The following is a 27,722-nucleotide window of genomic DNA, read 5'->3' on the forward strand; positions in this document are numbered from 1 at the left end:
TTTATGTATACTTCATTAAATCATTAGTCTAAAATACTGCAAAACATGTATTTTTTTATATAATCCATTTAAAAACGTATTCTATTATACGTATTCTTATTTGCTAATATATTTTATTACAAATGAAACATGCTTAATGTAATCTATTCTTTTTGTTTTTATCAAATTAGAACAAATTACAATAGTATTTAAGTCGCTGATTTATGTATACATTAATCTCGATGTAAAAATACAATCTCAATAAAATTCTAATGTACATTTATACACGTCAGGATTCCTGCGTACTGCTATTCTCAACAAATTTGTTATATTGTTCCGGAATTCCCTTAAACATTTTTATCTTGGCTCGTATTTGCTTCCAAGTTAATTGATAATGGTTCTTCTTGTCTTTCGACATCGCCTGCATTGAAAATACATAATCAGTTACGTTTGGGGATAACATTAATTTTATTTGTAAAAAATCTCACCTTATAATCTTCATCATATTTCTTTATTAAATAAGTGAGAAATTGTGCTTGTCCTTTTGGCAATTTAAGAAGTCGTTCTCTAGGAGCTTTTGCTTCAGCTTCCAACTTCTCCATCACGTAACTTTTTGCTGCAGTCATATTCATTTCTTCGTTTTCGTGATCTGACAAATCTTCATTTCCTTTAACTTTTCTCTTGGCATCCTCCAACATCTCGTGTTTTACATTAGGAATTTGCACCGCCTCGTTTGTATCATATGCCAAACCCATTTCTTTTAAATTGTCACGAATAGAATTCTTGTTCTGCCATTCTTTTTTTATTTGCTCACTAAAAGTCAAAGTAATAGAATCAATAAATAATATAATATTTACAGTATGCTAAATGTAAAAGTATGTAATAAACTTTTACCAGCAGCAAGTTGTTTGTTTATAAAATATAATAATTTACATTTATCTGTATACAATGTAAACAATGTATGGATCATCAAAATCTATGTTGTTGCAACATACTGAATTAAAACTATCTCACTTATATATTTTTATTTATCAGTATTAAAATATTAGATGAACAATTAAAAAACTTAATTACTTCTTTCTGAATTGTATTATCTAGTTTATAATAATTTACACATTTTACTTATATTGTTTACATAAAAAATATTCAGTAAATATTATGTAATATAACGCTCTCTACTTTCTTATAATTTTGTAAATTTGTATATTTCCACGCATAAAGCATATTTTGAGAAGGAAAATCATCGCTCAAGCCCCGTTTTTCGTTTTATATTGAAATTTCTTATAGCTTTGCAATAAACTAAATTAAATTAAGTTAAATTAAATTAAATCTGTATTTCTTAGCTGAAGTTCCTGCATGGTTCATCTTTCTTCCCTTTCTCTTCATCTTGAAGAAAAAAATCGAAAAGATGAACTGTGCAAGAAATTTAATTAAAATGAACAGGCATTTGTATATTTATCATTCTATGGTACAAGAGAAGCATACTTAATTGGTTATTTGGCAGAACTTATTTTTAAAGAAAATTTAATTTTAATGAATGAATTAAAGAATTTTTCAAGATACTTAGTGAATTATATTTTCCAAATCAATAAATTAAAAATAAAACAAAGATTCTCTGCTTTAATTAATTAAAAACGAAAATTAGTTTTTCTCATATAATTTGAAGTGTAGCAGAGAATAGTTTGTAATTAAAAATTTACTTTTTTAACTCTTTTTATGTGAGTTAACATTTCTTTAAAATATATATACTATAAATGTGTATGTATATAAATTATCATTTTCCTAATAATTAAAAAACTTCGAAAATTAATTTATAAAAAAATGAACTTTTTAAAGCGCCGATTTTCTTTCTCAGAATATATTCTACACGTGGAAATACAAAATATATTTATGAAATTACAGGAAAATCGGAGGCATTATATTGTATATTTACTAAAGATTCAAAATTTAACGTAAATAATATATAAATATTCTGTGTAAACGAAATCTTAAATATATCGAACAACTCTACTTTTACGATGTAATAAATGTACGTGAGTTAGGTTAGAAAGTGTACCATGGAATATTCGGCTGTTTCCTTAATTTATTTCGCAGCCTCTTTCGATTCACATTCTGATTGTACTTCTTCTTACGCTTTAGCTTTCTGATTCTTTTAATTTTCATTTTATTCAAGATGTTTTCTCAACGCACGTGCGTATTTCACCAATTATTTACACCATTAACAAACTTAACAATATGTTCCTAAAAACATCGGTGTTGCATTACCTACAAACTATGTTTGCATTACATTGAGATGGAGAAGTCGAATATATAATATAGCTCGATTAGTTCCAGAAAACGATACTCCACTATAAAGAGTGCTGTAAACGAACATGCAATTGCCATATGCGGATAGTGTGGCGATTCAAATCTGCATCTAATTTTTTTCGTATATAGTATAAAGAATTAAGTAGAGAGATAAATATAAATATATTATATTATATTATATTATATTATATTATATTATATTATATATATATATATATATATATATTAATATATATATTGGGTTATCTAAAAAGTATCCGCGGTTTTTTGTCACTAGATGTATTGACCATCAACACCATCTAGTGACAAAAAACCGCGGATACTTTTTAGATGACCCAATATATATATAAAAGCAGTATTATAAATTAATTGATAAGAACATAGTTGATCAAGTAGCATTAAAATTAAACAATGAAAATTATCTAGTTTTAAACTATTTCTCGATCAACATGCAATAACAACACGTTCAAATGTTTGGACATTAACGCTTTGTTTAAATTAAATGATGTTTAAATTAAAATAAAATCCAAATTCAAATAAAAGAATGTGTCGTTTTTGCATCGTCAAATGGAAATTTATGAACATTTTTCTAAACAATCTTTTATACGATATTTATTTGCTAAATATGTAAAAAATATTAAAATACTAGAAAGAAATATAATAATAATTGCGCAAACTTCAAAAGTGAATAAATGTTTTTTATTTCATCCCCTTTGTATAATAAGCGCATTTTATTTATGCTAAAAATGACTATAAACTAATTTCTTTCCCTCTCTCTCTTTCTCTTTATAGTAATAACTGTAAAGAGACGCAGCGAAAGGATATTTTACTTTTTACTGTACACGCTTTAAAAAAACATGTTTCATGTAAAATTATATTAAACGATCAAAATGCAGACAGATATTCTTAAATTTTAAATATCCGTCCGTAATCACAAATTTCAAAGTTCACTTTATGATTTTAATTTTACATACTGAAGAGGATCTTATCTATAGAAACTCTTATCTATAGTATGTAATATTATATAAACTAATTATATAAACTAATTATATAAACTAATTATAATTCGCAACAATATCTTGCACCAGCTCTTACAAGGAGAGGACGTGATAATAATTGATTACGACGAAATTCGTTGTAGCGATAGGTCTGCATGTCAAGTGATTCTAGATAAAGGGATATAATGCTTCTCAGGCGTTGTGAGAAAATCGATTAAAAAATTTGCCGAATATTTTAATCATTTTTTATTCTAAATACTATCAACAGAAAAACTTTACAGAAAAACTGCAAGAGACAAAAATCATTTATTTTCTTCTCATAAAAACTTTAAGAATTTTTTTAGAATTTTTTATATCAACTTTTTTTTGTCGTATGAAAATACGTATTAAAAAATTTTTTAAAAATTCTAAAAAAATTCTCAGAATTTTATGAGAAGAAAGTACAAACAATTTTCGTCTTTCGCTGTTTTTCTGTAAAGTTGATAGTATTTGAATAAAAAATCATTGAAAACCAACGATTTATTCAACGATTTTTAGTAATTTTTAATCAATTTTCTCACAAACGCTTGAGAAGCGCATTATATCCTTTTATCCAGTACCACTTGATATGCAGACCTATCGCTACAACGAGTTCCGTCACAATCGATTATTATCCCATCGTATCTTCTCCTTGTTAGACGCTTTTTATTCATTTTTATTCATTTCTTTAGAGTTTACACAATTTCACTAATTGTTTTCATAAATTTCAAACTTAATACAGAATACAGCTTAATACGGAAAACAGCGCTATAAACTTAAAAACGATAATTCAATTTGGATAGGCAAATGAAAAAAATGCAGAAATGTTCGAAGAAGAAGCGAATGGAAAAATGGCAGAGGACAATACAGAAACTAACCATCGGAGATAATCCTCTAAACGAGGGTGCGCTTGACGCGGTAGGGAGAAGACCCTCGCAGAAATTCGATCTCTCGAGATGAAATGGAAGCGGCAACCCTCTTGAAGGACTTGGGAGGGGATAGCCATGTGAGTGTGCATATCGGAGTTTTCGATAACTATTATCAATCGACGCGAGATATCCGTGATAAAGCCGCGTGTGTATGTAAGTGCTCGTTTGTCACTGGAACAAGGCGGTCGCGTGATCGTGAGGTGTCAGTGTATTTCCGGCGATCCTGATGTGAATCGCGATGTCTGTCTCTCTCTCTCCTGCTCTTTTCTTTTTCTCGCGTGTTCGGATACCTCCAAAATCTGAATTGACTACTCTTTCACGTGATGCTTTTCTTTTTTATTAATACTCTTGCGTTCTCTCGATATTAATCGAGCATTCGCGTTCTATTTGTGCTCGACGGAGTTTGAGAAAAGACAAAGAAATACGGAAAGATGCGCGAATACACTAAGGATTTTCGTCAAATCTAATAGATTCGGTACTTAGTGTTCCGTGCAAACTCTCACACGTAAATATTTTCTTCGGCGATTGCACATAATTTCGTTGATAGAATTCTTGAAATAGTCGATGGTCGCGTACGATATCCGCTTTAAAAATATCCGCGATATGAAATCTAAATAGTTTTTAAACTAATACGTTACATCTCCGATAAGCACTAGGACTCGATTATAATTACTGTAATCTTCAATGATCTTGTGCTTCTTAAAATAACAGATAACGCAATATTGAGTGGTAATAATTGATAAATTACAGTTGACGTTACATAAATACGCTGTTTACAAAATCTTTCGAAGTAAGCAAGTTTCGAAAAGTAAGCAGACCAGAAGCAGTTAATAGATGTTCGTCCGATGAAGTTTAATTTTTGAAGTTAAAAATTCGTGAGGTTTCTTCGTTTCTTTTATTTTATTACAATTTAATCTAAAGTCTTTATTCTGATTTCGAATTTTATTCTGATTTCAAAGAAGAGAAAAGTGATCATTTTACAAATTAAATTCTTATTAATCTCATTAAAGCTCCACTCAACATTATTTATAGTTTTATTGTAATAAAGCCGATCGTACGAGACATCATAACGGGATAATGCAGTTACACTAATTCATTAGAGAATAATTCGCTTAATGAATCAATATTCGCTATTAAATCAGAAGGAAGCGACAAGTGAAACAACTGTTCGATACGGTCAGACAAATCGGTAGAAACTCGAGAGTACAACGTATCGCGTTTGAATGAATTGCAAAGATCGCAGCGCGATTTTAAGACGAAATAGTGATCATATGAATCGAAATTCTGTACACGGTGGAGAGTTTTTCGCGATGATAAAGATATTTATCGGGTGATTGTGATTGTCGGTGATGTCAGGATGTTTCGCGACTTTCGATTCAGCGTGACGAAGAGCTCGATCTGATCCGAGATCGCCTTCCGATTCGTACACATGGGTTCCCGCATGAGGATCGTCGTGCTAATGATCTTATGGCTGATATATCGGGCAGAAGGCAAAGTTACGTGTCGCGGCGAGATACAATTGCGTCGCGATTGCGAGCACTGTGCAGAATGCGACACACTGTGCAGCGCGAGTCGCGATGATGCTGTTTCTTGCGAACTGAGGGTCGCTGTTCTTCTGCCGGAGGATCCGAGATACGATATTTCTCTGCCTAAGGTTCTCCCCGTCCTTGGTAAGAGCTACTCTGGGAATCAATTGTGTACACTGAAAAAATATACTAAGGATGCGGTCCACTTTATTGGCACTGCAAATTTTAGTATATTTTTTTCAGTATTTTCTTGAAACGGAATAAAAAAGTGAGCAAATTCACCACTCAAGTAGCAAGGTGACGTTTTATTTTTTAATAACGTCTTATTAATGTCACAGTCTACACTCTTGGCATTTCAAATAAGCTGGGATCAGCAAATGTAAAGCTGAATGAAATCAAGTTTTATACGCGCACGTTCAATTTTATGAAAGTTTAGCTTGTGTTAACCTGAACATTGAGAGCGTATTATCTTTTTCTTTTGCAGATTTAGCGGTGTACGAAGCGAGATCGCGAAATCTGTTACCGCACTGGCTTGATCTGAAATTCTTGCCACAAGATGATCATTGCGACGCAATGTACGCGCAAATCGGCGCGATCGACAGCTACTCGCATTGTGTGCACTTATTTCTCGGACCAGCATGCGATTACTGCGTCGGTACGTAATCTTAAATCCTTTTATTTTGAATTTTATTGTATATTCTTTAAAATTATATTTGCTACAATCTAAAAATGATTCTAAAACCCATTTTGATGTTGCTCATGTTTTAATCTACATATAAATTACATCCGTCTGAGAAAACTGTTCCATTATATAAGATTTATTCTAATATGTTATATTAAAATTTCCATAATCTTTTGCATAAAGATGTATATTTTAAAATGATTTATAATTGCAATCGCATGCATTACAAGAGCGAAAAGAAAAATTTGAACAAAAAGGAAAATTGAAACAAATTATTCATTTTTATGTTTTATGTTATGTATTCTCTCTTTACTATTTCTTTTTTATATTTAAAATATGAATATATGAGCATATTTCTTTCAAGTTAGTCTTTTATATTATACGCTATTTTAATGTGACATTAGAGTTAAGAGTTTTCTTTCAGCGGTCGTCGGCAGAGTGGTGAAATTTCTTGGAGCGCCATTAATCACCACAGGAGGCTTTACTTTTGACTTTACGGAAAAAAAAGTTGACTGTAAAGACGAATATTTCATGACCACAAGAATCGGAAGTTTGGCTTTCAGGGATATCGCTAAATTTTTTGTGGCCATAATGGAACAGTACGTACAGTTCAAAGTTTATATAATAATTTATCGATTAAATTGATACAATAAAAATTTATTCTTTGCGTGTTTCTTAATTCTTCATTGAGAGATTGTTGACAATTATGTGATGAATATGAATATTTGATAAAACGCGGATAAAAAAACTAAAGAATATGATGAAGTAATGTGAAATTTTTCGTTTACTTTTCTTTTCTATGAATTAGCTACGAGTGGCATAAAGTACATCTTATTTATGCAACGAATGGGCAAAATCAAGTCGCTGGTAGACATACGTGTCAGCTTATGATGAAGTCAATGGTTGAGTTCATCAAGAAAGAGCATAATATTACTTATGGCACTTTTGACGTCGAAGCTACAACCCCCAGTGATTATCCAGAGGCCTTGAAAGATCACGTTAGCCATTCTTACGGCGGTGAGTGACCTTTAAAATTAATTAATGTAACATTTAAGTCTTGTCCTTTAAAGGATAACTTTTTATATCAGAAAGATGATTTATGTTAAGACGTCGAATTAAATTCAAAATAAATTCCAGACTTATTCAATTAAGTCACATCTGCTTCACAAATACTTTAAGATGCATAATGGAAAATAAATTCTATATAAAATCCCATCTAATATAGTAAGCAAAGAAAATCTATAAAACAGTCATAAATAAAAAGTCAAATTTTATAAGCACTGATTTTATGAGCACTGATCACGTAGAAGTAAAAAATGAAAAAATTGTTTGTTGCTTCTACAAAACTTGACGTTATATGATAATAAATATTAAGAGGTGGATTTATTATTAATAGCATTTACAAAAAGAAATGATTATTAAAAAGTATGAGAATTTTCGAGAAATAACTTTGTTAAGATATTAAAGATTAATTATATTGATGTATATAAAAATCGAAAAGGTTAATTATTGATATATATTATATATATATATATTAGGTGTTGGAATTAATTCGTAGCGTTTTACAAGTGATGGGAAGTACTTTCATTAATGTATTTTTTAATGCTCATGTGAAATAAATAACATTCTTTCATTAAAAACGCTACGAATTAATTCCAACACCTAATATATATATATATATATATATATACTGCAAAAAGGATCATTTTTGCTTCAACATTGAATAACTCGAAGAAAAAAATCGTACAAAACTATAAAAAAGCAAATTGCAAAATGTAAAATGCATTTTTGCAAATGCAAATGCAAATTGTAAAATGCATTTTTAAACATCTCGATACAATGATATTCTTGAAACTTCCAAGCTTTGCTTTCTATATAAAGATTATGCCAGCGTTTCGCAGTTTTCTCCGTGTCCATTCTTGGAATGCTAGCGTTTCCACTAGTAATGGACTGCAAGGTTTACGAAACGCTGGCATTCCAAGAATGGATCTGAACACGCGAAACTCATAATCTTTTATCTCAATACAATGATTTTTTACGAAATTATTCTACTTTTTGAAATTTGCCTGTTTTTGTAGGGTGAAACAGGTAATTTTGTTGAGTAGTGTATATTCATTCAATGATATAATTATATATGTTTTATTTAATCCATCATATTATTTTTCCTCATATAAATATCATCCCATTCAGATGTCAATCATTGTTTCGATGATTAATTTTTTTTTAATCTGAATTGATTATCCATATTTATCACATATCTTTGCTTTAAATGATCAAGATGTAGACAATTCCAGTGCTGTAAACAAGTATTTAAATATAACCATCGTTATCTTAAAATGACAAATTTGTAATAAGAATATTTGGTTCTTTTCAAGAAAGCATAGTTGCAATCGCAACTGTAAATTTTAATATATAGATATCACTCAATAAGTAAAAAATTAATAACTAAAACTCAATTTACTTCAAACGTATTTTGATCAGATATATCTGAAATTAATAGATATGTGAATCTTATCGGAATTTTATATTGACAATAGAAAAAAATTGCTTGTAACCGAGACTTTCTAAATATACATATACTATATTATGTAACAAACTTTTATTGTATTTTTTATGTTATGTGGCAATTAAATAATTTGATAAAAATTGCCTTCGTGTAGTTTTGAATTATTTCATATTAAAATAAGATTTTACTTTACGCGTTGCTATAAATTTGACAACAATCAATATATTTCAAATTACGAGAAATGAAGAGAAACATGATACTTCCCGCACATTAATCATTTCAAGAGGTTTTGCCACAGTTATAAATTTCTCGTTTTGAGAACGTTTTTTTCTCTTAATGCTTAATGTAATGATATAAAAACATATCATAAGTTTATATAAAATATAAATATTATGACATAAAAAGATTTTATAAGAGGAAGAAAGTGCATACAGTATAAATATATATATATATATTTATTTATTTTAATTGCATGTATATATTAAAAAATAAAAATATATATAATTACTCTTTAAATTTCTTAGAGTAAAATCTCATATAAGAGTTAAAATATTGTTATTATTGAAACAAAAAAATAAAAAATCTGCACTCTTGAATAAGAGTGGTAAATTTTTATTCTTTTTTTTTTAGAGTAAGATTCATTCCAAAGGAAAGAACCTCATGCTTTTTTTTCTCATTTCAGAACTGAAGTCTCACTCCCTTAAAAAAAATCTGCTACTCTTATGCAACAGTGTAAATTTATCGTTCTTTGTCAATGACAGTTTTAACTTTTTTGAAGTGAGATTTCACTCAAAGAAATTTAGAGAGTAAAAAAATAATTAATTTTATTTATAAAGTAACTAATTATAATAAGTTAAAATATAATAATAATTATACACATGTGTTTTATATATGCTATAGTATATAATATATATAATAAATATAAAATTGTTTTTTACAAACTACAATATATTGCTGTTGAACAACGTTATCATATTGCAAAGATTTTATCAATGCTAAAAATTCAATATGAAAGCTGGTAGAAGATCCAATTATCAGATGCGGAAAATGTAATCTATTAATAAGTGGGGACTTCAGTTAAAATATTGCTCGTTTGTAATATCTTCAACGGATAAGAAAGTTATTTGCGTAATTTTTTCTTTAACTCTTTTTAATCATTAGGCGAATCATGCCTTATCATATCTTATTTTATACGTTATCGCACTTATCGCGCGGTCGAACATTTCTATTATTGATATCTTCTCACACGGCTTTACACGTCACTACGTCTATATTTAAACATTTCTTTAATGAACTTATAAGATTATATATCTATTTAAAGTATTACAAGGATTTTCTTTCCCCCAGGATTATCTCTTTATATAGTCATTCAAAAATAAATATCTATCGTGCATTTAATATATATATATATACGTAACATCATTGCGTAATAAAATAAATTAATAAAAAATAATATGAAAATAACTGGCAATTAATAGTATTTTATACACGTTGCTTGGATAAAATATGTTTTATTAAGATATATTTTATAGAATGTCGAGAAAAAAAAACAATAAAGTTATATAGCAGCACATTGATGAATATTAATCGAACTATTTCGAGTACCAAAGCATTTTATCTACTGTCGAAAGTATCTCTCACCGCAGTATTCGATTCATGAGAACGATATGTCGGTAAAAATTGTTGGCAATAATTCTATGTGACTTTGCAAGACAAAAAGTAAAACTTTCTGCGTATCAAATAATATGTAATCATGAAATACTAGTGCATGTCACGCAATTACGGTGTATATTTATATCTTTTAAATCTAAAGCTATTTTTGCAATCTTTTTATAAAAGAAAATAATTTCTATTCTCTCTGTTATTGTTACGCAAAAAGCGTAGTTGAGCAAATCACAACGTAATTTTGTAATCCATAATTTTACGCTATATTGAATCGCGAGAAAAGTTGTGCAAGAGACAACAGTGTAGACGCTTGAAAATTGAAGAATTTTACGGATGTGTCACATGTCATTTTCAGAAGCAGAGCAGAGAGAAATTTGTGAATGTTGTCAATACATTATGCATAAAATGCATTGAATATAAGTGCCCATTTGCGTATGCTGTGTTAATGCACGTGTCGTGACGACACATATGCACTGAGAGAATACGTTTATGACACTTTTCTGCGCTATATGAATATTGCATTTTTTATGGAACATGTAATAAGGTAGAATGATATTAGAGCAAGTTCGGAAGCAACTATTGTCAGAAGCGACGTTTTTCATAATAAAGCATACATTAGCATACATTAGCGAATGCTTTTAAATTTTTTCAACTTCAAAAAAACTCGGTAGAATTTTAAGAAAAATCTTTAACAAAAAAAAACTATCGAATGTGACACATATATATATATATATATCTTTTTTTATTTGGATTTGGAGATTACTTTGAATTTTCTACGTTTTTATGCATATGATTTTCTCAATTGATGTGGAGACCACTTTTTCTTAACGAAAATTTAAACGTCTTTTATATTTTTTCCATAGGTTTATTTAAATGTTTTCGTATTCTAATTTCTAGTTAAAACGTTAAAAAAAGTAACAAATATTCAAATAAAAACAATGGTAAGTCTTAACTATACGCGAAATAATGCGGGCTATAATTAAATTCTAATATTAAAAAAAAATTCTTTTGCTTATACATAAAAATATATTTTAAAAATCTATATCATTCTTAACGGTTGCATACATATTTTTTGCGACTGTTGTATTGATTTGCCAAATTGTATGACGTACTTTTTTTTTATCTCGGTAGAAATCTGTTTTTAAATGATTAAAGAACTACGTAGACAATTCTTGCGTAAATGACACGATCGACAGTTCTTTCATTTCGAAGATCAGAAAACTGACCTTGACTTATGATACATGACAAGAACACGCGTTCGAAATAACGATTACGAAAGAGCCCAAAATAGATTCGAAAATAATTTTGGGCTTAATAAACATATATTTTAAATGGTATAAGCTTATTGATTATACATTTTGAAAAATGGGCATGATTATTGCTATCAGAAAAACTTTTTTATTTAATAGCATTAATATTTAAAAAATAATAATTCTCTTTCTCTTTCTCTCTCTCTCTCTCTCTTTCTGTATATTTCTTATATCTTGATTTTTTAATAATATTACATATACATATGTTCGGAAATTAATTATGGAATAATTGAGAATAGATTTATATTCAGAGAAGAGGAACATATAGTTGATAATTGCAATCTCCGATTTATCAGTAATTTCTACTCAGTAATGTTACATATGTGTGATTTAGATACTGTGAAATCTATTTTTTCGTCAATATTTACAGGCATGCGTAGAGTAGAATAATATTTTATCGAAGCGATGTCCTATATTTTTGTTAAAGTATTTACACTTAACAAATTTGTCTGTCATTTCTTAAATTACTAGATTTATATTTATAAGATAAAATTTGCATGCTTTTAATGACCATGACATTCTTGATATAAGGCTAAATTTTTAGCGAGACACTTCTGCGCTAACTTTATAACAGAGAGATAAAAACATCTGAAAAAAAATTTATAGTAAAATTTTATAAAATATTGTTTGTCACTTTTTCAAATCGATTAAAAATATTTTACGGTTTGAATTGCGTCACAAAAAATTTGAACTTGACTTTCCTCCTCTTTCTTTAACAAAAATGTTAAGCCAGATATAATATTTATTCGTTTTTCTAATTCTAATTTTAAACTTCTAAGTAGGTTTCAAAATATTATTTTTATTAAACTTAAAGTTGAGCAGAAATGAATCAACTAACGAAGTTGCGTTCGGATCTATTTACACTCCCGGAGCTTAACTCGCCGCGCACAAATCCTTTTATTTAGGGTGTAAAGCGTGTGTCTCCGATATTACTTTCCTCAAATTTCGCATAATGTTTATAAGGCTTTTGTTAAGAAAGATAGCACTATATTCATCAAGGAGTACCTTTTCCCGAGATAATTTTTCGCGAATTTTTCTACAAGATGCTTCACATAACTATAGACATCATATATGGCGCTTTTCAAAAAGATGAAAGTAAACCAAAGTTTCGGGTATCACTTTTAATCTAAGTAGGCCTTTTAAACACTTCATTCGTAATCCATGGCGATTCAATGCGGAATGAAAGGTGTGGTGTGTATGGAGGGTATATGAAAGGATCGACGCATGCGTTCCTCGTTATGTTTCCTTCGTGGAGGCGCACAGCAATGTCTACCTACACGATCTCGGAGTGGCGTACTCGTGCTCGCCTAGAGCGAGTTGGTTGTGCGATGTGGGGGTGAGATAAAGAGGGAGGACCGGCGGCGAAGATAGCCTGATAGATAGATCGGGAGATGGATAAGGAGAGAAGAGGCATAAGAGGGCGGTGGAGGGCGTGAAGGGAGGAAGAGAGAGAGAAAGAGAGAGAAAGCTAGTGGCTGGAAGAGTACGGTAGAGAGTGAGGGGAGATGAGAACGGAGAGGAGGAGGAGCGATCGTCGACTTCGGTGGGCGATCCAGAGCACCGCGCTTTTCCTTCGGTTCGCTCTCAGTTTCAATCGCGCGTTCCGAGCTTGCTCCGGAAGAGCGCAAATTGAGAAGTCGGAGAGATCGACGATCGGAGAAACGGGAGTCGATATTAAGAATCGCGGCGGTTCGTGCGGAACAATGAGAAATAAAATATGAGTGACGAGGATGGATGATCACAATCGGTTTGATCAATCGCGTTAATCAATTTCAATCCAAAATAAAAAAATCGGCTTGATCGAAATCCTCGTGATCGGTTATTTTTGAAAGAATATCACACACGTGCGACACGTGCTCCATGATGCAATCGAATGAAAAATCTGCGGTATGGTGAATCTGATTGAGCTTGCTCGCGAAAACAGATGGATACAGTGAGGAAATTAATCTTAATGAAGGTTAGAGAACGCACTCCCTATTGTCGCAAACACGCGTTCTCTATATATCACGACCGTATATGATACGATCCGGTACGCGCAGGTCTTTCATCCTAAAAAGAACATCGGCAAGACGTACAAGATTTTCTCCTCTAAATATGATAAAGAACATCTCAAATTAGAAATTGTTAGAATTGTCTTTTGTTATAGCTGTCTCTGCCGGCTCTTTCGATCGGAAAGCACGTGACATTCCTCCACTGAGTATTCTAGACCAGGATTCTTTTCCATCTATATAGAAAAGGATTCAAACCTGATCCTTATACGAATTGATCGGGCTACTCACGTTTACAATCGACAAGCTTCGCAAAATGCGAAAGAAATTTGATGCTCTAATCTTAATAAAATACTATACTCTCACCCAAAGAAAGGTTTCTTTGATTTGAAGAAATATTTCTTTGCTGTATGGTTAAAGAAAAAATTTCTTTGATTTGAATGTAATTTCTTTGATTTAAACATTATTTTTTTAAATCAAATGAAAAAAATTATTTAATTTAAAGAAATTATGTTAAAATCGAAAACATTTTTTTTTTACCGTATAGGAAAAACCGTATAGGAAAAAAACATTTCTTTAGATCAAAAAAAGCATCCTTTCTCTAGATGCTTCATCGCGCCATTTAATTTCAAATGTGGAAAAGATATTTCTGGCATTAATTATACCGAAAAATTTGAATTTTCTTTCTTTCTGTATTTCTATGCGTGATAATTAAAAATTTAAATTGTAATAAGTGCGTTACGTAATAGAAAAAATGAATCAAACATATAGTTCGTAAGATTTGTTTTAAATGAATGGCAATTTCTATACTCGAAATTAAAAATACAAATTAGAAAGTTTTATTTTGGATTTGTTTTGAAAGATTTAATTAAAAACACAAATGAATGAACAGGACCTTATTCAGTCAGGCGAGTTTTAGTGCATAATAATGTATTGTATAAACATTTACTATTTCCAGTTTAAATAAACTTTGTCTTGAAACACGATCTTAGACTGAAGCTGGAGTATGTATAATAATATCACAAATTAAATTGCGACGTCTCCAGTTTCAATCTAAAATTGTGCTTCTCAAGACTGACAAATAATCGACGTATAATTTGTACGTGAATTGGAAATAGTAAATATTCATTCAATATATTATTAGGCATATATTAGGTTAATTTCATTTAACATTAATTAAAAATTCTAATTAAAAATTCTAAATTTATTTTCTATTCTCTAATATTGTTTTCTAGATAAAAATGTTGCTAAATAATAAAATTAGAAAATAGAGTAATCGTCGCTATTAGTATGCCTTTATAAGTTATTTGCTTATTACTGAATTAATTATTAAATATTGCAGCTTTAATTTTTGTTAATTTGAAATCAATGTTTTTAATTATTCCTTTTTCTTATAATATTTTTTTAATTTAAAAAATGTTAATGTTTTATAATAATAATATTAATCTAAATAGTAACATTAATCGGATTCGAGGTTTAAATAATAATGAAATATCGGCAAATAAGAGTATACATTTCTGAACAGTAATTCGTGCGTCAAAAATTCAATTATATTTATTTCTGCTTACATTAAATTGATAAGAACATTCTGACGTTACGACTCAATTCGAAACGTCTTAATGTAAGCAATTAATGTAAGCAGAAATAAATATACCTAATTGATTTTTTCTGCGCAGAAATTTGTATTCTCATTTGTTCTTATTTTGTTATTGAATGTTTTATAATGTTTTTAATGAAAATAAAGAAAATGTTTTGAGTTAGTCCCTAATATACCTCCAATTCGTGTATCTATCCACACTTATTTTAACAATTACTGAAATAGATAATAAATGTGAACTAATTGTTTAAGTTAATATTATATAAATAATTTTAATTATGCTTATAATTTCAATATACACTCATAATATAACGTTGTTAGCTTCACAGAGAGAATACACTAATAGAACAAGCTTAAATTCATCTTTCGATATTACTGGATTCACATAAATAAATTGCGATATGTATCTTTTGAAAAATATTGACTATACTTTAATAGAATATACTATACTTTAAAAAATAGAATATTTTCTTCGGTATTGTGTACATTAATAATTTATCTTAATAAGAAAAATATACTTTCTTATTTATTTGTACTAATTTTTTTATGGTTTATTTAAATATAAAGGCACATTAATAGGGACAGACATAGTAATAGGGACAGTTACATTATATGTGATGCAATTGCAATCGAGCTCTTTTGTCGCGTCCAGGAAAAGAATTTGTTACAATAATCTGCGATTTCGACTTTGACCAACACACTGGCTGTTTCTACGCGCTATCATCCTCGGCCGTCGGTGTTTATCAAGTATACAAAATCACGACATTTGGTACAAATCGTCCAGCTTTTTTCTCAGGAACATCCAATCAGTCGGCGCAAAAACGATCGAGACGATTGCGCGTGGTGTGAATTATAAAAAGTCATGCTAACGTTTTCCTTCCGCGTGAATTGATTGGAGAAAAGCCTGAAACAGCTGCTATGATAATAAATTTTCGGAGATCTTTCGCTTTCTACTTTTTCGACATCGGTTCATATCGGCGACACAAGAAAATATATTCACACGACCGGAAGCCTTTACTTCGTTACAAAATATCATCTCTTTTTCACTGTTGCGATGAACAATCGATATGATCATTCCGAGTCCACTCATTACGCGAATTTTCTATGATCCCACTTCGCATCGCAAAAGGAAGCTTTAGGATAGTTTGATCTTATCCTACCCGATCAGTTCGTGACTTTCATAACTAAAATGAGATTGCATAATTCAAAACTGATGCTGAATTCCGCATGCAGTATGTTAAATAGGACAGCGAATGCAAATATGAAGGAAAAAGAGAATTAATTAACACTGACTGTTGACTGTGTTAATTATCCGTGATTGGCGCTTTTTCAGTGACGTTATTGATGACTGACGTTATCATAATTTTTTAAAACAATTGTAAAGACAAATTTCATCTAATATAAAATTATGAACGATATAAACAGCTACATATATAATAATGTAAAATATAAAGTGCACTATTCGCATTATCCGTGAGGACAAAATCTTATTAATTATATTATATATAGCATTTTATTATTATATGCTTATGGTAATGAAAATTCTACTGTAATACAAGATTCATTGGATAAGCACCGTGTAAAAAGATTATATATATATATATACATATATTGAACAATTCAAATTTTATCTACCAGTCAACAAAAATCTAAATTTTAAAATTATATTATTTAAAATTAATAACAAAAACGAAACATTAAAATTGAGGAAAAATCAACAATGAATGATCACTAAACAATGAATGATTACTCGTAGAAAATTATTTTTTGTTTGCACAATTATATAACAATTAGATAATAATTTATATACATAAATTATAATTTAATTTACATCATTACATAGTAGCAAATTATCTTCAATTTACTAATTACATAGTAATTAGAAATATATATATAACCTTATTTGTCTTACTTCATCACTTTATACGACTGAAACTAAATGAATTACTAAATTTTATCTTCGCTGATTTATCTGTTTTGAAAATTTTCTGATTTAATTCAGATTGTAAGAAATACATTACTTAATTTTTTTTAATTTAATTTTCATGCATATTAGTGTGCACGCTGTTTATATCTTGGGCGAGATACATTTTTCTTAATCAGTGATGAATCGCGAATGGATGATACCGGAATGTTGTCTTACGTGAATTCATAATAATTTTACGATGCAACGTAAAAGTAATTTAGTTTTGCGGAAAGATTAATCCAGATGCTTTTAAGTAAATTAAGCATTATTACGTAATTTGGTGAACGCCATGCTTTGAATGCAGCCTGCCAAACATTAAATACTTTCGGACGTTTACAAAATGTGATTGCTGATGATTCAATTAATTAAATTAGTAACTCTGCCAGTCTCGAGAAAATGCGATTAAATTTTACGCGATATACTTTCTGATCTTCCGCGTTAAATTCCAAGCAAATCAGATCTTTCTCGCGCTAATTCGAAAACTTTAAAGCCTGGTTCTAACAATGTAAGATAAATTTTAATCTTAGTTCAATTTACTCTTTATCTTTTTCTAATTTTAGAAAATTATCTCTAGAATTATCTTATAAAGATAATTCTCTAAAATTAAAAAAGACAAAGAGTAAATTGAATCAAGATTAAAGTTAATTTTATGTTGGTGGAATAAATACATGAACCCAATGAGTTCACTTGTATTGATATTACATAATAAATTTATTAAACACGTTTATGAGAATCTTAAATAGAAGAATCTTAAATAAAAGATTTTGAATGTACAAAGTTGATTATGATATCATGAAGTTTGTAATAATTTGATATTCTGATTAAATTCCGATTCATATGGGCTTCCAGGAAATCTCCAAGAATCTCCAGGATACATGACGTCAATATCTGATAGCAGAAACGGAAAAACGCAAAAACATTTCTTTAATCAAGAGTGTCACTTTTTGCATTGCAGGATACAGTCGTATCTTTCGTTTTTCGCATCTACCAAACAAAAATGGCGAAATGTCAGAGTTATAGTTACATCCAACTAGTTATACGTATTCCATCTCGTTCCGAGTCATATGTATATAGTTATTGAAGAAATCTCGGACTGCATTCGTGCGTATAGTGAGCGTGGACACGTGTAAACGTTGGTGCGATTTCTCGTTTTAGAGTATATGTACCAAATGAAAATGCACACATACACATGCACACAGGCATACAAAAGGCCGCGATGACAGGTTGTTCAAATACATTCTCTGTACTTGACAAACTTGGAAAATGACGGATATAGATGAAATAATCGCGATCGTGTTGAATAATAATGAAAATTGAATAAGGAATAAGGAATAAGGACTGAATAAGGAATGAAAATTGAGAAAATTGGCAAAATTTTCAGTCATCTAACTTTTTGCTGTTTGACTGCATTTTCAGAAAAACAGAGAGTAATTGCAGAAAATATCTTATATTTTTACTAAAAATAATATTTCAATTTATGTAAGCTCTCTCTTGAGGAAATTTATTATTTATAATGACTACAACTGCGGAATATGTGATTATCCTTCAAAAAATGAATCTTGAGAGAATCTTGTTCATGTGTACAAATACTTCTTGAGAGAACCTTCGTTTTATTGGATTTAATATCAGAACGAAAGTATTTTGGCTTTCTATATTTACAAAGCATTTATATTCATTTCCGTATTTCAAACTACGTGGAGTAGATAAAAGTAAAACCTATTAATTTCAAATTCTCCATATTCAAGCTATTTTTATTGTCAGTTTAATGGCAGCAATTATTTCTCTTATTTAGATACAAAACTTTTTTATTATAAATTATCACTAATAAAGGTAATAAAATAATGAATAAAGAGAGAAACAATTTTTGACATTTCTCATTTTATCTCTTAATTTGAATAAAAATTAACCGTAATTTTTATATTAGTGTTGTGATCTGAATAAAAATCAATTGGAATATTTATTTTAACACAAACTAAATAAAAGAAATATGAAAATTGAAAAACGCGTTTTTTAATTTCTCGGCTATTTAGTTTTATATCGAGCTTAATTTTTCTCTTCTCTATATTCGCGATTTCTATATTCATAACATTTTGCAGAATATAAAGTTCACAAATGAGTGTTTTTGTTAAATACATTCTAATTTTACATCATTCTTTTCCTATTATAATGTTTGTCAGATAATTCTATGTTATATATATCTATTAAAACTTGCATTTCGCATATACTCTTTTCTCTAAAACTATTTTTTAGTCATTCCGATTTTGCAGAATATATGCCATATTATATTCAGAACAATATCGATTGTATAATACTCAGAGAAAAAGAGTATTCCATTCCAGTCAATCCTTTTTCTATTTGCATAGATACAATATTCAGGTTTTAACAAAAAAAATTTTTTTATTCTAAAAAATTTTATCAAAAAAATTATATATATATATATAATACATGAATATATTAAAAAAGTCGTTAGCAGTACAAATAAAATAAAATATAGTAGCAATTTTATAATTTTGGAATTATGTAAGAATAAATATGCTAATATATAAACCACTAAAATATAGGAAAGCCGTAAAATATAGGAAATGTACGTGGAAAATGAGAATATGTAAGAAATACGATTACATACGCAATACTTGGCTATCGTCTTCTAGTAGGAAAGCAGAAGAGTTCATGGAAGCATATTCTCCGAACTTTTCTCTTCGGGTCGTACCGGTGGAACACGCTCTTACAAGAGTTTCTTGAGTTTGCTTGACATTGGATGGTTGTCTCGCGTAACAACACGTCGTAATGAAAGATGATAGTACGTTCGCGGGATGAACCGACATCAGACTTACCGAGATCCAAAGTGTGATAGATGACGAACAAGAAAGTGAAGGAATACGAGATAAAGTCGTCGTCATAGACGAAATTTTTTTATGGCATCGTAATTCGAGCAAAGCACTTTTCGGGAAAATTTTTAGTATGCTTTATGATGTGGTCTGCGCTAAAAGCAGCTTTTGAGCATATTTCGCAATTATACGTCTCGTCTGTGCATTAAGTTGCATTAAATTGCGTCACGGTTAATGACTCGATGTGGGATCAACTATAATGTCAGCAATATCGATGTGTGTCTGAATTTAAACGAGTATTTAAAAAAAAAAGTAATCGCATCACTCACACACGAGTGAAATTTTTTTCTTGATTATGATTGACTCATTTTAAATTTTTGTTATGGCGTACTCATGTTAATTAAAAACTTGTGCATCTCAAAAAAATAAAGTCAAAAAATAAATTGAGACATAAAGATCTCAAGAAGGTTAATATGTAATGAATTTCTTAGATAGAAATAATTGAATCGATTTAAAAATTCCTGAATGAATTTCCAATCAAAATTTCCTGTGCTTATAAATATTGATGGACAGTTAACGATGAAGGAAGTTATAAAATTAAATCGAGAGTAATAAACTCTTGAAAAGCTGCATGCATGTCGTATTATATACATTGCATTTTTTGGGTTGTTGATGCACATTCCGAATGAATGCTAAACGTGTAGAGCACATTATTCAAGGAACGTACAAAGCTTTTGACGATTTGCACATTTGACATTCACACTGCGCGGATATAAAGTTCACGCGAGCGAATGTATAAAACAAGGTAACGTCAAACATGGAGCAGTCTTCGCACAGCATCGTGGCTTGCATTTCGTTATGCGACTCGCAATTAATTTTACATTGGCATCGACGTAATACGCCTCGATTGCATTTCATTTAAGCGTGTTTGACAGATCGTGTTCCTTTGCAGATGATGTGACGGTGGTTTGATTAAATTCATCAATGGTAAATAACGGTAGGCGTTTTCACCGACATGATCGTCAATACGATTTCTCGATGATAGTAATATTTATTCGAACGTCACATCTGATCGTGGGAAGGAACATCAATGGTTCTGACAACGGTCTTTAATAAGTTCTATCACCCATGATTTAATTAAACGACGCATTACTCGGCGACTGCTAATTAACTAGTCCGTATGCGAATTTCCGATGAACGTTAATCCACCGTTTCTCTTCACTTGAACTTCGACAAAGCCAGCTCTGGCAGTTTGCGTCTCGGAATAGTATTTCACAAAAGTCGCAAGTAGTGTCATTTGTGGAAAACTAGGCTTATTCACGCGTGATTTCATGACCTGAAAATGGTTTCAAACGCAAAATCAGATCTATTAACGGTATAATGTAACGTTGTAATAACGGGATAATTACATTTGCGATACCATATTATCATATTACAGATACTTTTCGTGTTATACGTAACGTAATTATTATATTTATATTGCGATGATGCCTTATAAATTGAACGATTTTCAACGATTTTGAATTGCTCGTAAATTATATAAAACTGTTTATATTAATTATACATTGCTTGTTCGTTACACATTAATTATCTGATAAATGCGTAAGAGAATTATTGATAAAGTAGACCGGTATATTTATAATATCTATTTTAATTAATGCATGCATTTGCATATAAAACGCGATTTATATATATATATATATATATATATATATATATATATATATATATTGTTTATATACTGAAACGATTTATTCTGATAATGAGTTCTAAATTCCGATAACTGAAATTTTATCGAATCGGAAGATAATAATTGCATCAAAATATCGTATAAATCGCGCTTCCTTCTTACCGCGAAAATTCCGTAGCATTTATTATTAGTTCGAAACTTTTGTTCTTTGCTGGATAATAAGGTGTTCTGAAATATTCTATCCCTACCGACTGCAATATTCGATTCTCGCTTCTAAAGAAGCTTCTCGCTCTTTTGTTTCGCGGATTCACTCATTTCTCGTGCAATTACATATTTCCTCCGTAGGAACGTTTCTATCTTTTTTTTTTAAAACTGCTTTAAAACTGCTTTACAGTGAAAGATATTTCGACGGTTAATTATAAGTCTTTTTGATTGTGAAAGTTTCCTCGTTGGAACGGTAATATTTTATAAATCGATGAAACCTCAAAGAACAGGATTTGATAAAAACTTATTGCGAGTACTACGTGTTGCAATATTATTCTTTTGCATAAATTTATGAATATTCAGTTAACTATTACGAATTGAGACACACTCTCTTTGACGATTTTTCAATAAGGCACAAATACGAAACAAAGGATCTGTTTCAACGAGTTTATTTAATTTGTTAGAGTCCTAAATCCATCATCATTTCATTTATCTTCGGTATATTTCCTATTTAATTGCATGTTAAGCAAATTAGTTTTCAATAAAGAAGTCTCACAATCAGTATATGCATATAGAGATAGATTAAATAAAATTAATGAAATAAATATGTATGTTTTTCAAAGACGGATCTTGTATTTCTCTTGAGTTTTTTCCAAGGACATTTTCTCTGTGAAATATGCAAACAGCAATGTTTGCATATCATTTAAAAATCTCCCTTTATATTATTGGAAAGTTACTCAAATTAGGCTTTGACTATCTGCGTGGGCGGACGCTATCCTTACAATTAAATTCAAATAGTCAGATTACCTATTTCAATTTCGGGAATCCGGGTCGAATCCGAGTTTTTGTCTGCTGTGATCAATTTTCATTCACGCGATCCCGTAATAAAACTATATTATCGACTGTATCAGAAACTTCGTGAACATTTTGTTTCTGGCAATATAATCCTTCGTTCTATTTTTTAAAAGTGAAAGAATTAGTATATTATTAGTAAAGAAATAGTAAACGTTTGTTGATGATTACATTAATTATAAGTGTAACACTGAAATCACTGATTTATAATACTTTCAGAGAGTACCGTTGAATGTGAATATGAATAGGTAAAAATCAACTCTCTACGTTATATTTGTGATTGATCAATGCCAATTTGTAACAAAATGCATGACTGCAAAAGCTTGCTACAAACTTTTATTGAAAGCGTAGTTTTATTACAGAGTGGAGTTTTATCAAAAAAGCAAATATTTTATCATGTAAAATTGATGTAAAATTATAGTGGCACAAACTATAATGTGTTATCCGAACAAAATTGCATTTTGTCAATATCGTAAAATATTGGTATAAATTCTAATAATAGCGTATTACGAATAATTACGAGAATTTTCTTATGACTTATTGGCATATAATCCGAAACATCTGCTACCCTGTTAGCATCCCTAGCGAATGCTCGTATATTTTTTTTTATCGTGGAATCTATGCATAAAATATATATGTGCCTTAATCGAATACGTGCCCGGTAGGAATAAATCAAGTATTAATTCTCACATCTACATACACGGATACGAGAATCCCACTAAATTATGCAGGACGTAAATCCATGCTTTTTCTTAAATTTCCTTACTGCTTCCTTGTATTATGCGATTAAACTAACAGCACGATCTTGTGATTTATTCCATACTCGTTATTAATATACATACATCACGAGTGACTTTAATTATCTGTTGTAGCAAGATGATATAACTTGATGATAAATAAATGTTACTACACAATGCTTATTAATCTACGGGCGAGCAACTTTAAACTTTTAAATGAGCATAATTATGTAAATTACAGAGTTATCGCATCAAGAATAATAATCTAAGAGCAAATCTCATATTGTTCATTTTGTAAGGGCACTGGTGTTAGATTACATCTTACGTCGTGACAGTCACGATATAATAAAAGAGCTGTAAAGCTAGAAACATAAAAAAACGTAAAGCAATATATAAGCAGTAAGCGAATTGACTAATCACAGCAGAGAACTACTTTACAATAGAAGAGTGAATTTGGATTTCCCAAATTTGATTGCAATATTATACTATGCACTATGCACAAGAAGGCGTATTTAAGTCCAAATTTGATCGGTTGTTTCCAGTATTTCTATCATCTTTATGCGTAATGTTATATCTGTCTTATTATCCATGCATGGTGACAGTGCAAGTTTGCAAGTTAAAAAATTACATAACATGCGTGTCTATCGCGACTCGGAAAAATTTTGACGTGTACGGTCACGTACGTCGTGTTTGCCTGACTCTGTCTATATCATGTAATAACATTATTTTTCCATCCCTAATTCAGAAGATGCGTTTTTCTGTATTTGTCTTCTCTTTTGCGGGCGCAGGCCAAAAGCCTGACATGAAAATCAAGAGACGCGACAGAGTAAAGAACGCGTTTACTTACTCCCATTATTTTTTCGCAGAGTAAAAGATTTGATAGTTTTTAGGTTGCATGTCCCGAAATAAGAATTACTCAAAGACTTGAAGAATGAATTGTTACTTTGGACATTGATGAAATGGTCCGGATTATGTAATGAGTTTCATATCATTTAGCTGCTTATCTCGTGTCAAGTTCTTTTACAGCACTGAAATCATTTAAGGATTACTTTATTAAAAAATTCAGGGGTTTAATTTAATAAAAAAATCAGATGTATATGTATAAATATTATGAACTGTTTCATATATATATAATTATATACCTCATGTTAATTTTACAGAAAATAGTACAGAAAATATAAATTTCCAATAACTTTTTGCAGAGACTATATATCAGGAATATCTTTAAATCATATTAATTAATTAATTATCTAATATTTTTATTTGGAAAAATATACAGTATTTTCTATTTTTTTCATTTATAATTAATAAAGTAAGACATTTATATAATGTTTATTTAAAATTTAAATATAATATTACAGATAATAATAATAATAATAATAATAACAAATTAAAAATTAAATAAATATTTTTCGGTACGAGTACAATACTTTTTAAATTAATAATTAATTTAATTAGAAAATATATACAATAACGTAGATCAACAACTTTAAAAAATGCTTTTGTTAAAACTGACTATAAACCATCTAAAATTTTGCAGATTTCAGGATAAAATTCAATTTCTTATTTCACTTGATGGTATATTTTAATGTGTATGTATGATATTTCAATATATATTTTATACATTATCATATGTTCAAGAATTATTTACTACTATGACATACGTACAAATCAATCTCAAGTCAAAATATGTAAAATATGTAAATCTGATTTCTTTAGTTCTTCTTTTGAATCTGACGGCACGTCATCACGGAGATTGGTTTTCAAAAGATAAAATTTTAGTACTGAATTTTTATTTCACACAGCTGACTCAATTTCACGTAGCTAATATTGGCACGAACACAATATGTATGTATTTTATTTCTTTAATTTTTTTCATATTACATAAAATTATGGATAGAATAATCCATAGAGCTTAATATTATCGGAACATAAGTAGGTATTCACAGTCAAATCTTATTTCAAGATTGTCTTAAATAATGTCTTAAGATGCTAATAGCTCTGTAGTTATAAGCTCTGTAATTGGTTTTTTTTATGATTTCTAAAGACTGTAATTAAAATACGGTTTAAGTATAAAAATCGACTATGAATACCTGTTATAATTTCTTATCTTTATAAGAAATCACGGGCACGAACTCTCTTAGGTTCGTAAAAGAAAATATACAAAACAATGGTATGTTATTATCATATTAAGAGGAAGATTTCTGCCGTATATTTTTCAATTTTTCAAGCATCGAGATAACATTGCTAAATACTCACTTTCTCATACGTTACATTACATCTCATACATTACATTTTTCAGATAAAAAACAAATAATTTTCAGGTTGAAATTATGCAATTTAAGAAAATTGGTGATATCTTATTATTCTTTGCGAATCTAAAATAAAAGTAAATGTCAAATGCACGAAATTACAGTGAAGTATAGTGTATAAAATGGATACGATTATACGTGCAATGTAACGAGATTAAACCAAGTATCTCTCACTTTCTAATTTGGAACCTATTTCGCAGCCAAACTTCTAAAGAACACGTGTATTTCGTAATTAGTGAGGTCATGATGTTCGAGATTTCTAATGATTATCGTTGCATCGAAGTTAAATTGGACCGTACCAGGAATTGCAACGAACCTCTCAAGCAAGGAGCAATATCTGACGCTTTAAAGGAGAAGCGAGATTATCTACATCAATTTTCTTATATGAGGACATAAATACACGTGGAGCTTTCAAAGCTCTTCCGTGCATAAAAATGAGTGTTTATAATATAAGAATGGTGAAGAATAAAGACGAACAAGACAGCACATGTTTATCAAAATCACAGAAGACAATCTATTAAGGACACCAATATTTTCTCTGGGAAGAATAAAGGGATGGTATTACTATATGGAAATATATTTAATAAAACATAGTGAAAAAAATCGAAAATAGGAGTCACCGATCTTTTTATTCAAATTCATATCGCATTGGATGCAAATTCCAAGATGTGAACGCATTAAATACGATGAACCATGTTGCTGTGAGATATTCTGCGGTGGAATGCTCCAAGTGAGACTCGATGTAACATCAAAATGCAGAGGGAAGAGCTACCCGAATTCCATGATGAGCAGCCGCGCGTAACTCGTTCGTCTTCTCGCGTAACTGATAGCAACATGGAAAATGCTTTGCAATGTGCAATAATTAGACTGACAGCCCCGTCGAGATAAAGGTGTAACGTACATCAGGGGGACGCGATGGCGTCGCGGACAAGAAAGCGGTGGTGTGCGAACGGTGGTGTTTTAGTGCGACTGACGCTGACCCTTTCGGGTTTGTGTGCGGGTCAGTGCACGAATGGCCTGATGACAATGACGACGACAACGACGACGAGGGTATCGACGACGGAGACGGGGACAACGATGACGGCTGGCTCCAGGGAATGCATTGGAGGTGTACGGACGATGCAGTCTAAGGATGAAGTAAAGCTAGCGGTGATCGCGCCGGGTGATCCTCACCACGAACAGAGTCTGCAGAGAGTGTTACCCGCGGTATTGCTAGCTGTGAAATACGTCAGCTCACCCAGGGGACCTTTACCGGGATGGAACATCAAGGTGGACTATCGCGACTCATACTGCTCCAGCACTTACGGGCCCTTGGCCGCGTTCGAGTTTTACATCAACCAGACAGCAGGTCGCACGATACGTTTATATCCTTCACATTTTCTTTTCTGCTTTGCTCTATTTTCTTGGTTTTTGCTCATATCTTTTTATTTTCCTTGATCGTTATTTTTCATCTCCGACGTAATCGAGAGATGCGGCATTCCGACAAGCTACACGAGTCGAAATTTCATATTAAAGAACTACAGAAATCTTTTGTAAAGATGAATATTTCCCCAAATAACTTTGGGCAATTATTTAAAAGGTTTCACAAATGCACGGTATTCGCATAATTTATTCAACGCGACGATCTT

The 27,722-nt window shown here is 30.3% G+C and overlaps 2 protein-coding genes across 3 annotated transcripts in view; one reads left to right on the forward strand and one right to left on the reverse strand.

Annotated features, from left to right (window-relative positions):
- Positions 1–137: 137 nt before the first annotated feature.
- LOC105154720 (nucleolar protein 16) lies at positions 138–2,270 on the reverse strand. Its single transcript, XM_011070425.2, has 3 exons — positions 2,036–2,270; positions 468–792; positions 138–400 (listed from the first exon to the last, which is right to left on the reverse strand). Exons 1-3 carry the CDS (start codon positions 2,140–2,142, stop codon positions 269–271), a joined length of 564 nt encoding a protein of 187 aa, XP_011068727.1. The 5' UTR covers positions 2,143–2,270; the 3' UTR covers positions 138–268.
- A 4,014-nt stretch (positions 2,271–6,284) lies between these two features.
- The window catches only part of LOC105154771 (atrial natriuretic peptide receptor 1), a 111,955-nt gene continuing 90,517 nt past the window's right edge, over positions 6,285–27,722 (forward strand). Inside the window, exons 1-3 of one of the 2 annotated variants that reach the window (XM_087407471.1) lie at positions 6,285–6,412; positions 6,864–7,038; positions 7,248–7,456. In XM_087407471.1, coding sequence (XP_087263597.1) covers positions 6,331–6,412; positions 6,864–7,038; positions 7,248–7,456 — 466 coding nt within the window. In that variant the 5' untranslated portion in view covers positions 6,285–6,330. Of the gene's footprint in view, positions 6,413–6,863; positions 7,039–7,247; positions 7,457–11,629; positions 13,878–26,294; positions 27,443–27,722 lie in introns of those variants that run through there. The other variant, XM_087407463.1, reaches the window with a different exon arrangement.

Source organism: Acromyrmex echinatior, chromosome 1, assembly GCF_024713525.1.
Source record: "Acromyrmex echinatior isolate Ae372 chromosome 1, ASM2471352v2, whole genome shotgun sequence".
NCBI classification, from domain to species: domain Eukaryota; kingdom Metazoa; phylum Arthropoda; class Insecta; order Hymenoptera; family Formicidae; genus Acromyrmex; species Acromyrmex echinatior.